Genomic DNA, 24,765 nt, shown 5'->3' on the forward strand with positions numbered 1-24,765 from the left:
ATTAAGGGAAAGGTCCTGCATAAACCATGAAGCTGAATTTTAAGTAAGGTAACAGAGCTCTGCATAGCATACAACTTCGAGCTCATGACGTTATCAGAGCAAGAATAGAATCATCTGAATGCTGTCGCCTCACAAAATAAAATGTCAGGCCATATCATTACAGAAGAACTCCAGTATTTTTCAATCTGGGCCCAGTGTTTATAACTGTGGGTCTGTTATGTGTAAGAAATGTCATCAACACCCCCACACTCTGAATCCTCAGGAGGAGCTCTTGCTGTTTTCTCACATGGGCTAACCCAAACATTTTCTACAGTTTTTTATTTGGAGGCTGGCGGGAGAAACTCCCCAGCGAACATTTGTGTTATCACATACAACCCCTCCAGATAATGTCATGAGATTATCCAGAATTCAATGCATGTCTGAAAGCACCTTCACACACCCACATTATAAACATAGGACCTAGGTTAAAAAACTACCAGAATTCCCCTTGCCAGTTGCAAGGTACACAGGAAGATGTGTGTGTCCTTTGAGTTTGTGTATCAGATGCACAGTTAGCTCGTCTTACCTCCGAAGTAGCAGCCGTCAGACAGCTTGGTCTCTTTAGTGCCTTTGGTGAGGACACCGACAACCCCGTGTTGGATAAAGTACATCTTCTTGCCGATGGTGCCCTCCCTGATGATGTAATCCCTGGGCTGGAACACCTCGAATTGCAGCTTGGTGAGCATGGAGGTGACAAAGTTGGGGTCGGCGTTGGCAAATAGAGGCATTGACGCCACCAGCTTTCGACAGTTGAAGTTGACGATTTCCTGTGTGAGCATGCAAAGAAAGAAAAATGAAAAAAACTGTAGGTAAAACCAGCAGAAAACAGCTGGAGCTTTACAAACAAACTGCCATAGTGTCAGACTAGAGAGATAATGGACTGACAACATGGAAATGGATTTTTTTTTAAACTTTTTTTAAGCTTCTCTCAGTTTTACTCTTGTTTGGATTTGGCCTCAAACCAAAACCTATTTTTTTGATACTCTGTGCATGTGTTAGGGTAAAATGTCAGTGAATGTGAACTGAACTGAGGGGAATGTCAGGAAGCACGCAGGCTTTTGAATGCATCATGGCCACGTGCACAGCAGATACAGACTCAAGACAAGACTCAGTCATATCCCACCTCTCTGAGAGGCTCGTTCAGCTCTCCCAGGATGCTCTCCTCGTCGAACATCTTGCCCTGGTAACGGTGCTCGTAGTAGTCGTGGATTCTCTGTCTCATATCTGCCGGTAGTTTATGGAAGGACATGTACTGCTCCACCTGTTTGTACTGGAGGGACACAGAGACACACAGCAATGGGGTTACTAACAGGCCGTAGCACTGTAGCACAAATACCCGGCCACAGAGAACAGCTGGCACTGAGGTCAGACACACAAGGAAATGGAGATGGGTGCGTGTCTGAAGACCTTTCCACACCTGAAAGTCTGAAGGTTCATGTCTTTGTTACATTGTTTACATTTGATCTGTGATTTTTTTTTAGAGACTTTTGAATAACCTACATCCTGTCGTCATCACCTATGTGGGCTACGTCTATCTATACTTCACAATGAATGGTTTGTAGATGGGCCAGCACCTGACGTCAGTGTGTTGTCAGTTCAGCTACTGTATTCGCTTACTTTTTTGTTACAAATTACAATGAAAACCCCGAAAATGTGAAAAATTAACCAACAGTACTGTCTCTGCATGTTTTGTGGACAAAACTTAATTTCAAGGAAGAACCGGCAGAATATGTGTGTTGGTATGTTTCCTTGCGAAATTACATGTAATAAGAACGATTGCTCCTATGATAAGTTTTTCAACACCAGGGAATGAGAAGAGTTGACAGTTATTAAAGCATTTAGACAATTTAAATTCCTATATATCTTTCATTGTAACACATCAATCACACACCTCCTAGCATGTTTGTTCTGAGCCGACGGTTAGTTGAAAAAAGTGTAATAAAAATAAATGTGATAACATGAGAGCTGTGTGAATGCATGTATCGACCTGTGTGTGTGTATTCATACAGCAGGTTTGACAAAATAAATGAAACCAAATAATACTTAAATTTACAAATATAACAGGATACAGGAAAGGATACAAAATATGCACATCCAGTGTTATACAGGATTACTGAGACATTTTCTTTAAATTTCTCAGTAAATTTACTGAAATCATTCATATTTGCATAATATAATCGAAAAATATAATATCCACGCTGTGTTCACATGAACGTGTCCTGCTGATAAAGCCTATTTTTTTATGTGGGTATAGAGTGGCAATTAATAACAAAGAAAGCCCTGTGGCTCGTCAAACAACACACAGCTTATCTTTTACAGTTCAGTGTGTGTTTGCATACTTCAGTCTTCAGGCTGTTTGTTTAAAACAAATGTATTAAAATGTGTGTCAAATGGCCTCTCACTGATTCTACCGCACTGAAAGCAGAGACGCAGATCAAAGCACATGGAGAGCACCTCGGGAATAATAACAGGTAGAATCCTTGACCGCTAGAGTAAGAGAGAAAAAAGGAAAAGAGGAAATTAACCATTCATAGGGCAACGCTGGAGGTGCTCTTAGACTTTGATCATTTGTTATCTGACTCCACTAACCTAGTCACTACAGATCTTGGGGGGGAGTCATCAAAAGGCTGATCTTGTGGAAATATAGCACAGTAAATAAGGACAGCTCCCTCATACGTTGTCACACTGTTTTCTGTGAGAGCAGGAAGGCTGTCACACTTCCTGTGAATCATGGGATGTGTGTGGAGACGGAAACACATACCAGAGTTAAAATCCTGTGCTATAAAATATCCAGAGGTGAAGGCTAAGATCACGTTGGGTCATGTCCTTGCTGGTAATCACGTTTTTTAGTGCATTGTTAGAATCACAACGACAAAAAATGTATTATATTGATATTGGACGGGCTGTACTGCAAGAGTATATAATATAAATAAAACTTGCACATACAACAAATTCAGCAGATAGGGCTAGATTATATTAAACTGTATGTCCAACACTGAGAAATTACTCAGTGTTTTATACCTAAAATATGACTTTAATTCTTAGGAATGTCAAGTGAAGTATTTGACAATTTAAATGCAGGAATAAGATGTGGGAAGCAGCTTTAAGATATCCACTAGGGTGAGAATTTCAGTTTTTATCCCCCACAATCCTCTTGGCATAAAATTGAGCGTTTGCTGATCTGATGATGGAATAAAAATCCTTCAACAGAGAATAACTGTTGCTCCTCTACTCCAAGAGACGAAAACTCCAGAAAAACGTCTGCAGACGTCCATTGGAGTGTTTCAGTGAAGATGGTGTGTGTGTGTGTGTGTTTGATACCAGGGTGAAGATTGCAGGTGTAATCCACATTTTGCATCTAATCTAATGTCTTTATGTCTCCTGCATTAGACAAGCTAGGGCATTCTGTTTCAAAGGCATGAAATTATTGTCTCCCTCAGAACGTTTTTTTTAAATGATCATGAAAAAAAGGAAAGTAATATTGTCATAACATCTAATAGAACCATTTATCCTGAGCTCTACAGCATGTTACGATTTGATTCTCCCAGAATGAAAGAGCATTTGTCAAAGGAACAAATGCAATATCATTTCTTTTATATTGGGACGAGTACAACTGCACTGCTTACAGTAGATCAGTGTCTCATTGAAGGCATTTCATTTTTGCTAATTACTGATGAGTCTCAGAGGAGGGGCTGATTGGGACAGGGCTCTCCTGATGCTGTGATGAGCTGATAACACCCACTGTTACAGGAAATCATCTTATTGTGGCACAGCCGCCATCAAACCACCACCAGGAAGATCCCTGCTCCCCTGCTCTGCTCGGCTAAATCAAATCACAGTCAGCATTAAGGAGGTAATCATTCCCCCATCAGCCTCCCTCACTGCTCTCTAACAACCAGGGGGGTCAGGATGCAGGGGGGGGGGGGGGGGCTGCTCAAGGTGTAAGAGAAGCCATGGAATTCTATCTTCTTTCTTTCCTTGGGTTCACTATTTTTCGAAAAGCAAGCAGTCACCAAGGTGCTTAGCATGAGTTAGAACATTAACACAATATACCAACCAGCAGCTCTAAGCTCCAAGTGGTCCAAGTGCCAGCGAGACTCCATCAAGTGACTTGTGCCTTGCTCAAAAAATCCTTACATAAATCTAGCAAAACCAGGACTAGTTGTTTTTACACAAGATACACAAGATTACACAAGACTAGAACCTCATCCAAGGCCCAACCGTCCCCTTATGAAACCACATTTAATTTCACTGGATCCAGATTTTTATTTGGATCTGCACAAAATTGCACATAAATATTAGTCCGCTAAACATGTCAGATTTTTTCATCAAGATCCATGAATTATTCTCTGAGAACTAAATTGCTGAAAAAAATCCTAATCAGAAAAGCTACCATATAGATATAACATAACCCATCCCAAACCACAGCATAGTTTAAAACTTAATAAATAACGGGTATTGATATTATTTTCTTAGATGGAGTAAGGGAACATATTCAATTTTTTTTTCTTTTATATACTTGATTCTCGACTTTTTAACTTTAAGTTGCAGAAATACTATGTCATACTGATATAACTCATATAAGTGTATATGTGAAATGAAAGTGTTTTATTAAATCTTGGTTTTGAAATTTGCAGTCAATTTTGATGTATAAAATGATGAATATTTGTGATATTTCAGTTTTTCATGTGTCCTAAAGCTTAATGTACAAACTGGTGACCTGTCAATGTTAAACTGCACCTGAAGAACCTTACATTAACTTCCTGTCTTTTAAGTACATTACAGTAGAGAGTTTTACTATTTTGTGTATGTAAGTTAGCCTATTGGCTTGCAGCCCACTGAACTCTGTAGCTTTGTCGACGCTATTAAATTTAAAAAATCCTTCCTCTCTCTTCTCAGTTTCCTCCCTCTCTCACATATCCATTCTTTGGTGTGTTTTCCATTCATACTCTTTTATTCTCTCCGTCCCCCTGCTCTTTTATCATGCTTTTTTCTCTCCCAATTCCCTTCTCTCTCATGCAGCTCTCCAAGCAGATGCAAATTTGTTTTACCAAATAATAGATGAATAATTCATTCCCCAACAGAGATGTCAGCCACTTAATTATACTTTCTAAATATTTATTTTTCTCCTCTTTCTCCTTCTCCCGAACTTTGCACTGCATGGTCAAAAGATAGGGCTCATATAATGAGGCTCACTCAACTGTAAAATATTTGAACTCAAAACTGTAACCATAAAACAGGGACATTTTGAACACTGGCAGCAGCCGTCTCCTTATATTCTGCAGTATTTATGACACTACATTAAGACAGCTGGTTTTATTATAATTATACCAGCCAATAGCCAAGTCCTAGAAATTTCCTTTGCTGTGTTTGAAATGGCATCAAGGTTTTAGCTTTCTTAGTGGCTCCAGGGAGCAGAATGTCAGTCAGTCAGAACTTTTGGAGAAGCTGCCATGAGATTTGATAGAGGCATTAATTTTCCACCCCCTGTGAATTGTATTGATCCTAACCCTAACCCCTCGTTGCAGCTGATTTTTTTATTGGGGCCACAGTGAGGTTAAAATTGTCTTGTACTTTATTTTAAGACCAGATCTCTGCAAAATGGATTTCCTAATAAATTTGACTTTAGTGTTAATAGTATGGTATGGTGTCAGTACAAGTTAAACTAAAATGGAGAACATGGTAAACCAATCATCACGTTAGCATTGCCATTGTGAGCATGACTTTCAGCTCAAAGCTCTACTATAGCTAATTACAGTCTCTACTATCAAGGCTGTGGACTCTGTCTTGTTATCACTGCATACTTCCTAGCGTAAATAATTGTTGGAAAGAATGGCAATAACACACTGTACATTTACACATTAACGTCACACTTTTCTCATACATTCTATGACTTCAATGGTCAGGTATGGGAATCATAAGGGGAAGAAACTAAAGTTTTTGGTTTACTGTCATTGTACCTTTTCCTGCCAATGCTATAAATAGTATCTATCATTATTAATATTTTAGTGATGTATTCTTTATGATGCTATCAATAACTAGGCCGTGGGTAGATAAGAGAGTTTGAAAGGTTAATGGTCACTGTAATAGACTGAATATAAAGATTGACGACATGACAGCTCCCCTAAAAGTGTTAGTGGATGGGAGATGGATTAAACTAAAAATCAAACGAACAAGTCAAATACATCTTTCTCAAAGATGATTCCTGTCACTTTAGTTATCTCTTATCACACTGATGTATGTTAATTTCATGATTGACAGCTGAGACTGACTAGCGATAGGTCAAGCATGTGTATCGGCGAGACCGAGATAAAGCGGCTCTATGCCCTGATTCCTTCCGTGCAGACTGGCTTCAAATACACAAGATGACTGCATTCATATCTTGGATTGTATTGGCTTACTGTCTGGAAAGTGGGAGGAGGTGGAGACGAGTCATCCATCTTTATAAACAGTACAGTCCGTGGTAACTATGGTCTACCCTCGCATAAGCAAGGGGATTTCCTTTTGTAGGAAGCATACATTTTTATGGGACATTAATAAGACATTCGTTGACCTTGGCTGCACTTTGGATTTGGTTTTGGTGGTGCATTCAAAGAGCGGTATAGAGTCCCTCTGGGGCACGTCAACACGCTTTAAGTCAGCAGTAAAAGTTTCATGGCAGACAGAGAGGAAAGGGAATGTAACAGGGTTTACATTAATGCCATCAGTCAGGTCCCCACTAATGAGAACGGCTGTTACTGTAAGGCAGAATCTGACTTAAGCTACTCAACTTGTTGACAGCTGTGTCCTTTGGTTGATAGTACAGAGGGAAATCATGACTTAGCCCCCACAAGGCGCTGCCAAGTTGTCGCTATTGTGAAAGAGACCTACATCTTTTACATCATAGGGGCTTGTAAGGCCTTGATTGTTGCTGGCAGCATTATTACATCTCTGTCCCTCTTAGAGAGACAGGGACAACTCTGTCATGTGCAAACACAGTCTCCCTCTGATGACTGCTTGCTGTATTTACACAGGTCTTGATTGGAGGTTTGAAGTGGGGGAACAAAAGATCTCTAGAGCCTCTTCACCCTCATATAATCAGCTTCAGGCTTCTTATTAACTATTCCCCAAAGAGCTGTGTTTAATTGCTACGTGTTAATTGGAGATTTAAAGGGGAGGGGGTGCAGAGCCCCATCGCCATTTCCTCCTAAAGCCATTAGCGAGTGGCATGCCACAACATGCTGCTTATATGCAGGTCCCTCCTGGGCAACTCTGATTACATCACCGGTAACGGACAACAACAGAGCACTCCTTGGTTATCCCACTCTGGATGATATTAACAGCATACTGTTCCTCAATTGGATCAGCAAGTTTTCTTCAAAGTATGCAAGACAACATGGATCCCACATCACCTACAAATAAATGAGATTATCTCTTTTGTTTTCTTTTGGCTTACAGCAGGCTGGAGTGGCAGACGACGTATACACCCTGTATATGCACAGTCACATGCGCAGCCATCTTGTGGCCCCAATCTGGGGGAAATGTAATTCTCTTCCTGTGATAAGAGGAGGTGGGGGTAGGGGTCCTCATGGGGGATTTGAATAATGATTAACCTATTCAAGCTCACAATGTTTTAGATCACGGTGTAAAGAGAACTGCTCACTGGGTAATGTAGAGTTTCAATGTAGATAATCCAACAGATTAACATAACAACGAGTTATTCAGAGGTCTATACCACACTAACATATCTTACAGTAGTGCACTTTCATATTAGCCTACAGGAGTGACACTCCGATCCTGTAGAGCGGGTTTCAGTTTATCCTACCAAGATTAAACAAAGAACATAGGAAAAGAATAGTCTTCTATTATATTTGACAAATAGAAACAAAACTTTTTCAGTATCCAAAAAGTCACTGAACAGAAGAGTTAATTAATATGTATCATGCAAGACATGCCAAATAATAAATGGTTTCATTTTTAAATGGATAATTTTACAGCTTATCTAAATAAATCTCTGTCTGTATGTGGAGCACATATCTCCAGAACCGGTTCTCTTATCGGCTTCACACTTGGCATGTCTATTGTTAAGGGTCCATAGAAGTGGTGTCAAATTTGATGTGATTTGTACACCTGATATGTACAATACTAATTAACTATATAATATAATATACGACAGGAGTCCATCGATCTGTAGGAGCAGGAGCTGGGTCTCACCAATGTAACTGACGTTGTCAATCACACCAACTAATTCTCCAGTTTGGGGTTCTGTGTACTCACACACTTCACTGAACATTGAAAATTGAACAGGTGAACAGCTCTTTGTGCTGCAGTGGTGGTGCAGCTTCATGGTTCTGTGGGCTGAGTCCTGCAGCAGGTCTTTACTTGTTGCAGCTCAATCACTGTAGGCCACTTCTATAGTTTAGGAAAGAAAGCTGCAACCAGCATTAACACAGCCCATCTCAAACAGGGCTGGTTTAAAACAAGTAAAGCCGTCTGTTATAAATTTAATATATGGGTTGTGACTAAAATATGAATATGGACATTTCATTTTGGGATCTCAAGATATTAAAATCATATGATAACAGCACTCTGTAACTAGCACCACATGAGTAGAGGAGGTGGTGCTCCAGTCATGTTTCCAATCTGCCATGGACCCCACCTCATATATGCAATCAGATACACCTGCAACAAAACTGAGTTGCAAACAGGCAGAAAATGCGCATGCATTATTATTATTATTCTGCATCAGTGTACTCGGTTTACATACAGCGAAAAATCATCAAGACTTGAATATTTATTTTTAGCCGAGTGAAAATAAATCTAATGAAGCTATTTTTCATCTCAGAGGAGGCCGTATTTCAACCTCGAGTATTTAATGTGATTTCTGGGCTCTTCACTTTGTTTAACAGTTAACAGGCTGCCTGATTCCTATTTAAGAGAGTATTTAAGACCGCTTGCTAGCTTCTGACAGCCCAGGCGTTTATCACATGGTGCCACATTGTAATAGAATTCTATTCAGAAAAGATTATACCCGCGCTTTCTGATGATAATTTTACCATCTTTGAGAGCAGAGCCTTTTTTTCTTTCCTCCTTTGCTCTGTGCCGACGGTACACTTCTGAGATCCTTTCATAGACTGCTTCTCTTCATCGGAGCCTCTCAGAGGGGTTCCACTGATTTGTTTAAAGTCTAAATGTAACTATTACCTGGATGTCCCCTCTTTATGCCAGCTGGACAGATGGCCTCTCGTGTTGGCCCCACAGCCATGTGTATGAAGGTTGCATGTTCTACTTTCTACAGCTCATTTACAGTGGATGAATGCACAGCCATGTGTCGGGCAGATGATTGTAGCGTTGGTGATGCTTGGCACAACACTGACCTGATTTTTTCACTTCTTTCTCCAACTAACCGATGGTCCATATCTACCGTCTGTGCCATTGCGAGTAGTGGGTCATATTTGAGACCCCGTTTAGACCTGGTACTAACATTCATCCTGAGAAATCTGATCACAAGTGGTCAGTACTAAGAACTGGTCTTATGGACCCAAATGTGCCCTGAGATCTGATCAATCAGACCATATCCGAGTTGGTCTGGGACAAGTGTGGCAATATTCTTCTCGCTGTGTGAATGCAAATCCGTCCTGGTTCACATATGAAAGACCGCCTACTCATCTGATATCCACTGGCCTGTTACCGTTTCACAAAGAATCAAACATTTTACGCTTCTCAGTGACCATATGGTTAATTGTTTGTAGCCAACACCACAATATAAACACTGACGAATACATAATGATCAATACTTCTTGAATAGGTCAAATCTTTATTGATAGTTGCACAAATTCATTCATTCAACCATCCTCAAGCCCAATTCGTGCTTCTGCGTCAAAGCTACATTCATGCTTCTGTATCTAAGCTCTGTCGTAGGTATGTGCTGCAACTACACCGACGAAAAGCTAGCTGCGGTAGAGTTTCTATGCTGATGTTGAGTGTCTTCACAGTAGACACATCCAAGTGTAATGCCAAGTGTGAACAGACAAACTTAGCACTGACCTCTTGTGATCTCTCAGGACGGATGTTATTACAAAGTCTGAACAGGGCCTAGGTTGTCATGGATTGGGTGTTTAGCTATGAGCATGCTCTCCAATGTCATATACAACACATTAATAACACAATAACCTGCCTACTGCAGCTTATATCCAGCTCCATGCTTGTCATTATTCATTTTCATCACTACTCCAATCCACATTTGAATTTGATAAATATTGTGTTATAAGCAAGATTGTCTAAACACATATTAGTGATTTGTGGAGCTAAACAGACGAATAAATCACCATTCATGCCAGTTTGCAGACTGCTGCTCTATGTTAATGATGGAGTTTTGCAGTCTTGCTGATAGCATCTCTGGAATATCAACACAGTTTGGCTTCCGAATACAAAAACTACATACTGTAAACTACAAAGCATAATTTCTCTGTGCCAACGGGCAACAGAAAAGAAGGTGGTGGCATTTTGAGCATTTTAAGAGTCAAATGTCACATTTTTCATATTTCACAGTCTGTAAACTGCAACATCAGTTCATGTGTTGACTCAGCTCTTACAAACACTCTGATGTTGTTTAGAAACCGACCAAGGCAGTGACAAAATGTGGCGGAGTAGTTTGTATGAGTCAGTGCTCATAAACATATTTATTCTATAAAAAAAACTTTAACTTTAACTGAGATAGTTAGAGATTTAATTAACTCAAAAAGGTTCAAACATATTTAAAGAAAACCATAGCTCAAACTCAATAAATTTTCATTTTTTATTATTGTTTAATATTATGTTATGTTTAAGTTGTATTTTATTTTGACATTTTGTGGAATTTATACTATTTGGAGAAAAGTTATAAGCAATGAGGCCACCTGTCACATCTTCACCTCTTACTAAGTGAGACAGCAGAATATCTCTGAAAACAGTCATCTGTCTTCCTCAAAACTTTAGAAACTGACCCATGGATTGTCCACTTCTCGTTCATGCGGATTATGGTATCCCGTTGTTACACGACTTGTGCAAAGGCCAGTGACACAAAGGTTTATGACTTTGAATGAACTAACCCTGATTAAAAAAAGGAGTTGGTATAGTACATTACTGTCTGTCTAGCACAGCCAGATGAGCACGCAGTGACAGTGCAGCAAGAGAGTGTCTTATCACTGAGGCATGTGGAAAGATAAATGAGGGAATCCGCACTTTTAAAAATTAATTGCAGTCTGCAGTAATAACCTTCCTGCAGGCAGGCACCATGGGAGGCTGTGGGAGCACAGGGGAGCCTTTTTAGCTGGCTGGGGGATTCTCAAGACACCTTAGGGGGTGATCCCAGAAACAGCAGGAAATGGCTTTGGCCGCACATTCTGACTGGTGCTGTGACAGGCCAGCTGTTCCCCAGACTAGTGGAGAGCGTCGAGCTGAGAGTCGATTCACTCATCTTTCATTTAATGGCTACTCAGATCACTTGCTTTTGTCACATCCCCACCTGCGTGTTTTACTTTTTGGATTTAGTTACTCACCGCTGGATCTGTGGGGTGTTAATTTATCCAGTGGTCTTTTTGTTCTCTTGAAGATGCAGCAACACACAGCCATTACGTCAGCTAATCTCTACCCTCTGCTCGTCTGCCTCCTCCTTTCTCTCTGCCCTCTTTGCTCCCGCGCTCCCTTTTTCACTCGGGTGGGGTCTCACGAGCCTCTGTCTCCTCTCCCCGGAGACCATGCTCTCCCGTCTCCTCCTCACTGCCGACAGTTGGACAGCGTGGCAGCCTTGCAGCTCAGCTCATTATCGCCCGAGCTGGGCCCACAGAGGCCATGGCACTGTGGCACATGTTTCGGCCTTCACGGCCAGGCGTCAGGGGTTTTCTGTCCCTGAACTGAGGACACTAAAGCTCTTCTCTGTGTGGGTATATATGATAACACTGCAAAAAAAACATCCAGGGAAAGATAAGCAGGACACCTTGCTCACTATGACCCAATTTTTTGTAGTAGTACTCTCTTTGCTGTTTGTCTTCCAAACAAACCAAGAAACAAGGCTGTTATTTTTAGTTTGTGAGAAGCTGACATTTTGGAGATGCACAGCTTTACCATTTATGTCACTTAGCAGTTGTTCCAGAGTCCAAGAAAGACTGCTGCACATATTATATATTGCAAAGAACTGGGAGAAATTGCACAATTGCACATCATCGTTATTGTTATGGAAGTTTTCTGGAAGCCGGGGGAAAGGAGAACTCAGGCAGCAGCTGATGTCTTATGCAGAAGGTTTCAATGTGGACTTGATGCATCAAGGAGACCAGAAGGCGAAACAATATACAAACACTAACAGAGTAACATGAGCAATTGTCACCCCCAAATCTGAAGATGTCTCCCACAGCATCTTAGTATATATCTCTCTCTAATTGCATCACCCATTCCAACAGTACATCCATGAAGGGCTAGAATTAATGTTACTCTCTATTTTACATGTCGGTGTTTGCATCCTATTGGATAGGTAAGCCTAAAGTATGCATTCCTGAATCACATTGTGTTCTTACGTCTTGCCACTGAAATACGCAGTAGAGTTAGTGTTGGGGCCTCTCTGTCTGGGCATCTCAGTTAGATATGAAAGTGCCTAAGTGTAGACACTACAATGTACTGTTGGTCGGCCCTTTATCTATAACCTGACCTTGGGTCCCTTATTGGAGAGAAGGGAGTATCTGTGGAATTAGACAGGTACTATTCTCCTGTACAGATATAATGTCATATACACTGTAAACATAATATCTAGTGCCATATACAGTAATGTGTGAGGATGGTCAATTTCAATGACGTGATTTTGTCTCAGCATCTTCCAAAGCACTGGCACATTTTATGGGGAAGTGTCACATTTAACAACAAGACGAAACCCAGCATCCCACCTTACAACCACACAGCCATCGTGACTCACCTTCTCCTGGTACTGCCGCCGAGATGAGTCCAGAGATTGGATTAGCGCGGTGGCGTGGCCCACGAACATGGCGTAGCAGGTTGCGCCCACGATCATGCTGAGGATGGTCAGCCACACGTCTGTCATGCCCACCGGGGGGTACATGCCATACCCAATGCACAGCATGTGGCTCATAGCTTTGAAAAGTGCGTAGGAGTACTGCTGTCCCCATGTGTCGTTCTGGATGAAATAGAGGAGATGGGGGTCAGTTCAGGTGAACTCATCAGAACATCATTTTTTTTCCATCGTGCACACTCTTTCCCTCTCTATGAGAGTGAAGACGACACATTAAAGGTCAATGAACATGCTGACAGCTCACACCAACACAAACATCCAATTACTTAAGACAAAACGAATGGCATGTGTCCACTTCAAGTCATCTTATTTCAATACGGAGCAGCTGGCAGGGCGAGGCACACTCTTCAATATGCAAACATTTGCAGATAGCAGACATTTGGGCAGGAGCCTAAAACAGAGCCCTGAGAATGGGCGGATTGAGCGTGAGACACTAGAGGCTTGCATGACAGAAAGTAGGTCAGCTATTTAGAAAAATATGATTTCTCTGTGAGTTTTCTCATTTGTAGATAGATTGCCCCCTTTCTCCTTTAGATCCCAATGGTTAGTTCATGGCAAATCAATATCAACTCTGTCCTGGGGTGACATGTCCAAATTGCTTTCAAACTCATTTCCACAGTGAGAAAAAAAGCCATAGGAGAGATAGCGATTTTATTAGTGCCCTCCTGAAAAGGTAAGGAGTGATGACCCGGTGAGATAATGGGACTGCTACAGTAAGAGAAGACAAAAAACATCTCCTAATGATCCTAATCAGGGGCAGACCAACTGTGACTGAGTGTATCAATACTAACAACCTCTTTGTCTGCCAGGTACTGTGAACACACACACAGGGAGCTTTCCGTCAGAGAGGTGCCTGCCCCCGAGGCTGGAATTAATTCAGAAAGATATATTTGTTATTCTGTCAAACTGAGAAGCATTCTTCTATGTAATGCAATTAATTAGACAGTGTTTACTGTGTGAAACAAAACAAACTCCATTTTGATGTTAATGAAAGGCAACATCCCCAAACTAAACTACATTAAGAGGGCCTCTCTGCACCTCATGCAAATAGGTGTTTTTTAAGTTTTCTTTTTTATATCGGTGCTGCAGATTGATTCCTACAGTCCACAGCCTCTGTTTACTATGGAAACATGAGAAGCATAGAACAATTTATTCAAAAATACCAGAAATCATCTCGTCAGAAGGCATTCAGCATGTGAGCCATGAGTCGCTGATCTGGTGTTGAGATCTTTATTATAAAAAATTAGAATTACTGAAATATGGCTATATTTTTGGTATAAGGAGTAGAGGTAACATTTCTTTGTGCAGTATTGAAAAATGTGGAATAATTCTCATGTCTGCTCTTAATTATCTATTCAGTATATGTCATCTATTAATTATTGTTTTTATTAATATTTTTATAATATATATACTTTACATAGCTTTTAAACCTACTTAAGAAATCATGCCGTTGTAAATTACATTTGTGAGCTGGATGCAACATAATCTCATTCTACTCTGAACTTGTCTTGTTTATAGTCTTAATGACATAAAACTAAGAAATTTGTATTTTGTGTAAAAAACAAACATATACCTCATGTTGCGGGAGCATTTAAACCTGCCTTTCTTTGCTGTCACTTTATCTATTATGCAGTTTAATTTCTCAGAACAAGGTTTTTAAAAAAGAAAGGATTTGGAAAGAAATACTATCATTTAATCCAAAAGAAGACTATAGAAAAGAAGAATCTAATCTTAATCCATGCATACTGTAATGTAATTTTATGCTATATGTTATATTGCCTGACGACTCTGCCTTATATTATTTAAGATAATCCTCTTGCTACTTCATGCTCAATGCATTTAGAAGTCAAAGGAAACAGAAACATAAAACTGTAAGAGATTACCTATGTAATGAATTTTACCATAAGGAGGTCTCAATATAAATATGATATTTGTGACTTATGTCTATATTAAAGACAAAGAGGTTGAATAAACTAGAAAGTTGGTCAAAGAAGCTGTCTATTGGTAGCGTCACTGTCCCTGAGCAGGACCCCCTCTCCTCAGTGTGTATGTATACAGCTCTGCAGAAACAGGTATATGGAAAACTGACAGTAAAATTAGCTGGAGTGTGAAACATCTCAAGAGACAGTGATTTGCAGCATCTGTCATTTCTTATGATTAAATATAATGGAGGCAGATTCTGTGAAACAAGTGAGCATGTCAGGGAGGCAGTGAGGCATGATGAACCAAATACATCATACCTTGAGCGATGTAACTACTCATGTGACATCTGCTCTGGCACGAAGAGCTGAACAATCAACTGACTGGAAGCAGGTTTAGGGAAAAACTCAAAGCTGGCGTCTTTAAATGTGTGGTTGTGTTGTCACGGTTTAAGGACGTGTTTATTCTGGCCTTCTAATCTGTCATGTTTCTATTAATAAATGTAATATTCTGTCTGTGACTTGAATAATTAATTCACTTCAATAGTGATTTTGGTCGCTTTTCAACTGTACTTACCTCCACCAAGGACATTTTTTATTTTCACCATTTTCCCAGGGAATAATCAATTGATCTATTGTGTGAAATTGGTGCAGCTTTATTGAATTTAACAGGACTGTTGCGATCTCTGAGTGCCATTCCGGTTTAAGTAATGTTTGTATTTTCCATAGAGAGGAATGCGATAAAAACGGCTATAATCAATATATGGACAAAAAAAAGGTGTTTGCAAAACATCGATGTAGCGAAACCTTCTTGGTCGACACATTGCCAATAATCCTTTTCAGCCACAGACACTTTTATTGCGGCATGCAGTCATTTCAGTTTCTCACCGAGATGACCTGCAGAACACAAAAACTCTAAACATTGACCTATTGACAACAAATTGACATGCATAATGATTGGCAATCAGTTAGGGGAATCACTCTTTAGGTTAAATATACAGTGTGTTGAGTTCTATCATTTATATTATATCCATTTATAGCAGTAAGGGCCCCTTGAAGCACAAAACCCGGTTATATCTGAGATTCCTTTGTGTCTGTACTCTTGTATAACATGTTAAGTTAATATGAGGCCATCAGCTGCGGGTGATGCACAGTCACACATCAGGTGTGACACAGTCCGCTTCCATAAGCAAACAACAGAGAGCTCTATTATGGGTCAGGCTTTAACACAGGCTCTAATCCTGCAGCTGTTAACAATACAACAAAATTAAGGCACAGCATGAGCGCTCACTGGGATCTGTCAATGTACAGCCAATATTAGACAGCAGCCGTTTGTCCTATTCAGGGAAATCAATGCTCTGTGCACTGCCTCGCTGGCTCTCTCTCCCTTCACAACAGGGGCCGCTGTCAAAAGCCCGAAATAAATAAAAACAATCAGCAAATACAAACACAGCAGAAAAATATGTTTGATTGAGGGTTTGAAACGGCAAGATACGTGAGGCAATCCGTCAAGAGGGTTTTTGTACAGTAATTATAAGCTGACAGATGAGATAAGACAGGGCGTTATCTAATTCTAACAGGCAGGAGCAGCACTTACCACCATCTTATTTTTGGACACCCAGCAGTCGGGGGGGAAGTCCTGCAGCATGGGCACCAGGAACTGCAGACAGCCGTCCCAGTGACACAGCAGCAGCATCATGCCGATCAGGTTGACGATCCTCACCATGGCGCTGGCCAGGTCATAGGTCATGTGGAAGATCTGAGGGGGTGGGAGGAAAGGGAGGCAGGGACCGGGTTAGGGTGGGATGACTCAACACGCTGATGGTCAGAGCCCTGAAATCCCCCCAGATTGCAATGCACACACAAACACACACACACACATGCACACACACACACACACACACACACAAAGATACATGTACAAGACCTCAAGGGAGATTTTCACTCCTCCACAAGCACTTCAATGGTCTTTTCTTTGTTCACTTCATGCACAGGGTTTCGTGGTTTAGGAATTAGATGACGACAAACTGTGTAAACCACAGCTTTCTACATTGCACACAGATTAGCTGGTGGATGCAGATTCTGCCTGTTCTGAGAATGGTCCACCGGGAACGGGTTTGGCGGACTGGGACCGGAGCTTTACCCCCCCCCCCCCCGCGTTTGAATCGCTCTTATCATCAGCCACTCAGCCAAACACAATAATGGTACAAGGGTAGAGGTGGCCACGCTCCTGGGGTGGAGAGTGTTCACAGGCTGGGTTCGTTAATCCTAATGATAAATATACTCATAAGGCGCTGCAAGGTTTCTCGGCCGGTGTAGATTTTAATGGCCTCAACCATTCAAAGCCTCTTAATCCCAATGAAGACCTGAGTGTGCATCGCTAATCGCCGCACTTCTTATTAAAATCCACTCAGCACCTTTTAAGAGGGCACATTCAGTCTTCACTGTTGTTGTTCAGCAGAAGGTGATGATGAGGAAGGAGATAAAGAACACCATCATATTTGTCACCTCGAGTTTAATCGCATGTCATCCTTCCTTTAAGCACTGCAGCTCGTTTATGTTGCACTTTCCGACTGAATGAGTGCAAATGTAAGTGTGTTTAGCTGTGTATTTGTTTTTTTAGTTTTTTCTGTGTGCGTGTTGAAAGAGAGGCTGGCAGGGACCCGTGTGGCTGCTGTTGCACCATCAAATCACATCAATTTAGCTCCGTCAACAGTCGGACATGGAGCCAGAGGTATACTCGTCCCCACTCACACACCACCTCTGTCCTTCTGTCCGTCCACACAGAGACGCGGTGAATGTGTCTCTCTTGCCCCTCGTGTCTTTGGGGTGTTCAAAATGTTTAGCCTTGGGCTTTTTTACTTCACCAAAGCTGAGTCGTCTGCACCTTTTCCCCCACTCAACCCACCAGAGGCGCTAAATTTCTACACTCCCCTTCACAGCTGCACGTCACATGTGAGCTCTTGTTTGTTTTTCAGGAGGCAGCCCTTTTCTTTAAACGCCACAATAAATAAGTCATGTTATCTCATATGCAATGTTGTGTGATGTCAAATTTACTGGTGGAGTCGTGATGCCGTTCTTTAGCATTAAAGTGTTAAATTCGCTCTGTGGCGGATGAATAAATCATGAGGTATCCCCCTTCCATCTCCCACATGGAGCCTAATATATATTTAATTTGTGAAATCACATTTCCAGACAGGAAGGGGAAGCTTTATAAAACCAGAGACTGCTTTTAGATGTATAAAAACTTGCTAAGTAAAACATATATTTCAAATACAACAATTCTAGGGACTCTAAGGACCGACAGAGATGTAAAGAACACAGTCTATTGTTTACATTTTGAAAAGTTTTAGTTAATTAGTTTTTTGAGATTTTTGAGATTCAGGCTACATCTCAGGTCAGTATAAGATCTACTCCTCGGCTATATCCGCATAAAGAAGCATAAAGCTGTGTTGCTCGCTGTCTGCATAATGCTGAACTATACAAACAATATTTGTTGTCTTCATCTTAACTTAACTTTTTCAAATCCGTTGCAAATTTTTGCAAACTTTAATTATTTACCTGGTATTTGGATAAAACTTCCCAGAGTCTTACAATCTAAAGATCTAGCCTAGGGTAGTTGGTGTCAAATCTCAGAGCCCATCTGCTATCGTCTGGTGAAGAATCTGCCTCTGGGGGGCAGGGGCCAATATTTTGGCGGCTCTAGTGTCGATGGCAAATATCCAGGCCAAGAGTCTATCTTCCTTTAGCCGCACACTGGTAACAGTCCAACTAGTTTCTCTAAGTCAAATGTTTTTCCATTCAAAGCAAAAACAATTATGCCTATGTAGGTATTTTAGGTCCAGACGACATGTTGGCTCATGTCTATTAATAGATATCTGAATATGAATGCAAATTAATTAAAAAGCCGATCCATTTCATTCAAAGTGTTCAGCCTCTTTTGCTCTGCACGAGGGTTGCTTACCTGCAGGCAACAAAGCCTGCTAAATGTGATAAGTCAAACTAGAAGCAAAAACCAGAAAGCTTCCGGCCCCAAAATCTTGTCCTTCGCCTATAGATTTTGCATATTCACTTGCAGAAGCTGAAATATATTCTCATATTGCCTTATTTTGTCCTTGTCTCAGTTTAGTCAAAACTATCTTCACTTTCAGTATATTTCTGAAGCAGATTAAATCCTTTACCATGTTTTGTAGCAGTCTGAAAGACTCATTATGGTTCAACAATAACCCTTTGCCGAATTTCTACAGTAGAAACTCCCTCAAAAGACCTCCGTGTGGAGAATAAAGCCTGTGAGAACTGTCACGGGTAATGCCATGCAAATCTCCAGTTTGCAACCCAAACTGTGGTGTCACTGGAGGAAGGTGATTCCCCTATCTCCCCTCACAGCTGTAATCAATTCAAATACAGCCATGCCAAGAACGAACAGACATTCCAGTTACGAGAAAATTGTTCCCGAGATTGGTTCAGTTAGAAAGCTGTTAAAGGATCATTATTCTGTGGCAGAGGAGAGATGTCTCTGTATCTCTGCCTCTTTCTATTTATGTATTCTCCAATATTCATGAAAGAGGCCTCAGACAGCAGGGCATCTGTGTATTATAAACGTACAGAAAGTGTGCACACATAAAGTATTTAAAAACACAGACACACAAACACGTTGTTTGCAAACACAGCACTCCATAACTTGGCGTGTTAAATGGAGGATGATGGATTGCTGACCACTTTCTTTTAATTGATAGGGGCACAGAGCGAGCCTGACAGCATTAGCATCAGAATAAACAAGAGAGCTGTGATTGATGAGGGCACAGAGATGCAGCACAACACTTTCTTATGGGGGCTCGTTGTCGCTCTCATCACCCTCATAAGACCACGTGTAAGTCTGCTTGTCTTTTTTTCTGATCGACAACACGGGTCAGATCACATCACCAGTAAGTCAACGCCCTTATAGCGGTTTCTAAAGGGAAACTAAAGAAGTAGTAATTTCATGGTTGTAGAAATTTGAGACGGTGACAAAAGCCACTCCAGGGACATCAAAAGGTGAAATATCAGGGAAAAACCTACATCTATTGCTTTATTACTACTGAAAATACTAATATGGTAAATTATAGAACTGCTGCTATCAGTGTTTCTATTGTAGATAGCTATATTTTTTATTTTATTCTATTGTATTGTATTTTATTGTATTCAAATATACCGGCTGCTATGACGACTTAATTTCCCTTCGGGGATGAATAAAGTAATCTATCTATCTATCTATCTATCTATCTATAGCTCCCCAAAAGGGAAATGTCTTGATCACCCCCTAATGACTGCCTGCAGTATAGGTATAAAAAAATTAACTTTCTCCTCCGTGTCAGTGAATGAGACATATTCTGAAAGTCTCCAAAAACACTCACGAATATAGCTCTTTCCGTACTGTTGTTTGTGCAATGTTCATGTTTCCAGTAAGTTTGGTATTAAATATAAACTTCACATGAAAGCACAAACTGAATCTTACTAATCAGTTTAAAATATATGTAAAAAATAAAGTTGTTATTGATGTCAGCTAAACATTTCAAAATATCCAAAAATTGTGTGTTGAGATATAGCAGAAAGTATAGCTTTTTCACAAATGTCTTTTTCCTTCAAAAAAGGGTCTGAATTATGATTTGATAGATTTAAGGTGTTAATTGGCCACATGATGGGGCTTCTATGCTTTACCCGATGATAAAAGGCACTTTATCATCTAAATCAATCTATGCACGCCACAGTGTTAATTTTAATCAGGCAACACGGTGGCAGATTCTAGGAACAGGCTGTGGGCAGGGGTTAGATTTCTCACTCTAAATGCCTCCACCAAAATGTCATGCTCTTGCACGCTGTCGTGGTGGATGCGGCACATGCGGAGAATGAGAAATAGGCTTGTGAGTGCACCACAGGGAACACCCTTCCATCATCTGTCTAAACAGGCCTGGAGGGCTCGGATCACAAAAAACACTCTCACCCTGCTCACTACCGAGACGCACCATTGGGTTTGCGCAGGATTACACATTTCTTGTGTAATAGTTTTTTAAGTAAATCCACCACGGGTATTCATATCGCAACGAGGCTCATTCAGAGTGTTGAGGACCTGTCACTGTTGCTGGCAAGTCTCATTGTGCACTCAATAATAGCCCATTAAATCTTTTCTTCCTGCTTTCCTTATCTCTGAAAGACCATGCCTCTGCTAAGGTAATGGGTCAGCGAGTGGGGGGCTGATTAGTTGATTTATCTCAATTGAATATTTTTGTGTGTAGATTTACTTGGTGGAAATAAGAGGCAGTCACATGGCTGACTTCTATCAAAGCACCTTCACATTTAACCAACAGATCGTTTAATTTCTCTCTCACTTCAGCAAACTGCCACTTGGGCAGAGAACCACAATCTTAACAATCCAAGATGAAAATATGAATAGTGATCACTCTCTCCAACCTGTTAGAAATACACACAAGTTGTTGCTAACACCTTAGGAGTTCTGGAGAAAGTACGCAAACATTTTACGTAAGTAATAATAATAATAATAATTTGGTACAGATATCTGCTGATATATGTGGTGGAGTAAAAGGAAAAAGTCCTCAAAAAATCTAGTAAATTTAGTTTTTATTTCCCACTGTGGCACCTTTAAACTATTTGACTACACACCTTAACTTAAAATAGCTGTGGTTTTATCCCCGTCGGTTAAGGACCCAGCGCTCATCTCCCAAACTTATCACCATCCAAGCTAAAAGCAATGTTTACTGTGTCGGTGAGTCAAGACAGTCGTATTACAGGCATCAGGCATGACGAGAGGGTTCCCCTCAGAGCTTAGACATTAGTGCACTGTCTTGAATCTGATTTAACAGGATGACTAATCTCATCCAAGTCACTGGTTCGTCAACAGGAGACAACTCCAATGAGGAGTATATCCGGTCTCAGTCTTATTTTTATCGCGATGAACAGTGACAAGAGGAAGACAGGGGGGGCCCCCCATACAGGCAGTGTGTGTCTGTGCGCGTGTGTGTATGCGTGTGTATGTGTGCATGTGGTGGATATCTGCACACATGCTGATCGTCATTATGCATGACAGTGATATCACCGACGTGTAGCTGCCACTTAAAGCTCCCCTCTCATTGGTCAGGCAATGTGATATGACAAGTTATGTGATGATGAAAAACCAGCTATCGTTTCATATAATTCACTATTCTTAAATTTGTTACTGCTTTTTCATTATGTACAGCAATCATCATTTGGACTGGCTTTCCATTCTTCCACACAACACAACAAATTAGCATGAAGCCACCACGAACAAATAGAGTTTGCATTTCACATATCAAGAACGCATCAGGATGAGATTCTCTGTTCTGACGGGTTCTCAACAACACAAATAACCGGAGAGTTCAGTAGAAACTCTGCTGCAGAGATCACCTGCTTTTGTTGCTTATCACCAAAAGCTCAACAATGTCATTGTCTTTCTACTTTGACATCTTAGTTTATTTTTTTTTCAGTTATGCGTCTGTTCCATGTTAGAAACATCATCAACAACACCACTTGCTTATGGCTTATTGAAAAACCCTGTTGTATTCTCATTAGGACAATATCCAGCTGGTACTAGGGGGCTAACAGGGGAAACGCCAGAGAGTTCGAGGCTCTCTTTCAGTCAGTTGTGATCTCCGGGGGAGATTATCACGTGCTCATCCAAAGTTCAGTGCATGTCTGAAAGCAGCTATGGAGGACAGTAAACGGGACACAGAAGGGGGTAATTCTAAACAGTACAAAAGTAGGGGCTTGTACCTAAAAGAGCTGCTACTTCCGTCACATGGAGGTGGTTTGAAAAAGTCTGACACGAAACAGGAAACTGTACTTTGGAAATGAAGCCACAGACTCCAAACACTGCTAAGCTCTTTTACCACCTACACAAGAATCATGTCAGATTCTGAGGATGAGAGCTACAAAAGTGACGAGTGCTCAGAACAAACTACAGACTCAGATTTTACAAGAAGCTTTTACCTGCGCCACAACATGTGCCAAAAACTCATGAAGAAGGAAGGAGATCAGCTATAGAACAGTCAATTCATGACTTAACGTCTGCCAAGGCATGACCCCAATTTACAGTCGAGAAGAAGGTATGAATAATGAGTAATGATATGCATTATTATATAATCATGTAATGACCTCTATCGGGATAAGAGATTTTGGTCAAATCACACAGCAACAACATTAAATCTGAAGTGTGAAGAAATGGAAGCAATCCGAGTGAATGTATGAATAGCTGAGATAAAAAGGACGAACCAGGAGGAGATTTCATGTGCTGGTGGGGGGGTGGGGATCAGGGTGTTGCTTTAGTTATGCAAAAGGATACTGATGGTGTTAGTGGTGTTTGAACTAGAGTCTCTGAGGAGGTGGAGATTATTTGATTGCAGCTATAGACCTGATTTTACTTGCTTAAACAACCCTTGGATCATTTTGTGCTTTGTATTTTACTCGTATTTCCTCTCATAATGCGATCATGTTAGTAGTGGTGAACACATGAGCACCTTTTGACCAAAGATCCTGCTCTTCATTATGACCGCTTGGCTTGTTCACAATGAATAGACAGAGCCGCTATTATTACACTAGAGTGTGTAATTTTACATGACCCCCCATCCCCTTATTCGGTGGTTGTATTTTTTATATTGTAAGGTGAGTCAGAAAAATTATACACCTTGAACAGGGTGTAGAAAAAAAGGATTATACTGAACCCCATTCAAGGATGGTTCATATACAGTAGGTCCTCATCTTAGGAGACCTATATGATCCATGCTTAAAATTAAATTGATCCATCCTTGAAATGTCTGTCTGATCAAGAGTAAGATTGTTGAGAACAAAGCAAAGTCAAGCTGCTTGAATTTGTTGCAGCAGGAGTCAAATGCTGGTGGAGAGTAGCAAAGAAGGTCATGGCTGAAAATCAGGGTTATTCCAGCAAATGTAGATTTCTGAACAGTATATTAGTATTATTGACACTTTAATTGTATTTTTTAAAGATATGTATTACCTCCAATGCCGCCAAGAACAAAAAATTCCTTTGAGCTGCAGTGTGTAGTGTACAGTATATGGTGGCAGTTCATAAAAGAATACGGCTCCACGTTGACCCACAAACTGTCCCTGCCATCTACTGGGAAACCCCTTGGGAGGAGTTCAGGGGTCAAGCGTCGAGCTCAAGGACACCTCAACAATTTGTGGTTATGTGACAACATGTCTGAGCTTCAGACCAACAGCAGAGTATGTTCAGCTAAGGACATGCAATTATATTCAATGTCAACAAAGCCAGCAGAAGCAGGCGCAAGCACACACAAACTATATCAATGAAAGGACATGTCTAGTCATTGCAATGCACATGACCATTAACTATTTGACACTGCATGTATGTACATGTGTATATTTCAGATTATTATCTACCTCTTTGACCTGTCCCATCATTTCATGAAACCAAAGGAAACTATATGCCTCAGACATGTTGTAATTTCACTAATTGTAGAGTTAAATAAATATATATATTTTTTTCAATATTCATATCATAATGTATACTAGTGTGAATTTATACCCCTTTATCTATATAAAAAACACCTACAAGTTTTCTTCTCATAGTCATGTTGTATACCATACCATACATGCATATATATATATATATATATACACACACACAAAATATATTTATTTGTATATATATATATATATATACAAATAAAGTAGGCATCCTTGAAGAACCATCCTGTGCTACTATTTATTTCTTTACAAATA

At 40.5% G+C, this 24,765-nt stretch overlaps 1 protein-coding gene across 1 annotated transcript in view; it reads right to left on the reverse strand.

The window, feature by feature from the left end:
• hcn4 (hyperpolarization activated cyclic nucleotide-gated potassium channel 4) overlaps positions 1-24,765 on the reverse strand; it is a 71,781-nt gene that overhangs the window by 14,506 nt on the left and 32,510 nt on the right. Inside the window, exons 3-6 of the mRNA XM_061068488.1 lie at positions 16,592-16,753; positions 12,962-13,180; positions 1,163-1,309; positions 566-806 (exon numbers count right to left, since the gene is read on the reverse strand). Of these exons, the coding sequence (XP_060924471.1) occupies positions 566-806; positions 1,163-1,309; positions 12,962-13,180; positions 16,592-16,753 (769 nt within the window). The remainder of the gene's footprint in view (positions 1-565; positions 807-1,162; positions 1,310-12,961; positions 13,181-16,591; positions 16,754-24,765) is intronic.

Source organism: Limanda limanda, chromosome 3 (assembly GCF_963576545.1).
Source record: "Limanda limanda chromosome 3, fLimLim1.1, whole genome shotgun sequence".
NCBI classification, from domain to species: domain Eukaryota; kingdom Metazoa; phylum Chordata; class Actinopteri; order Pleuronectiformes; family Pleuronectidae; genus Limanda; species Limanda limanda.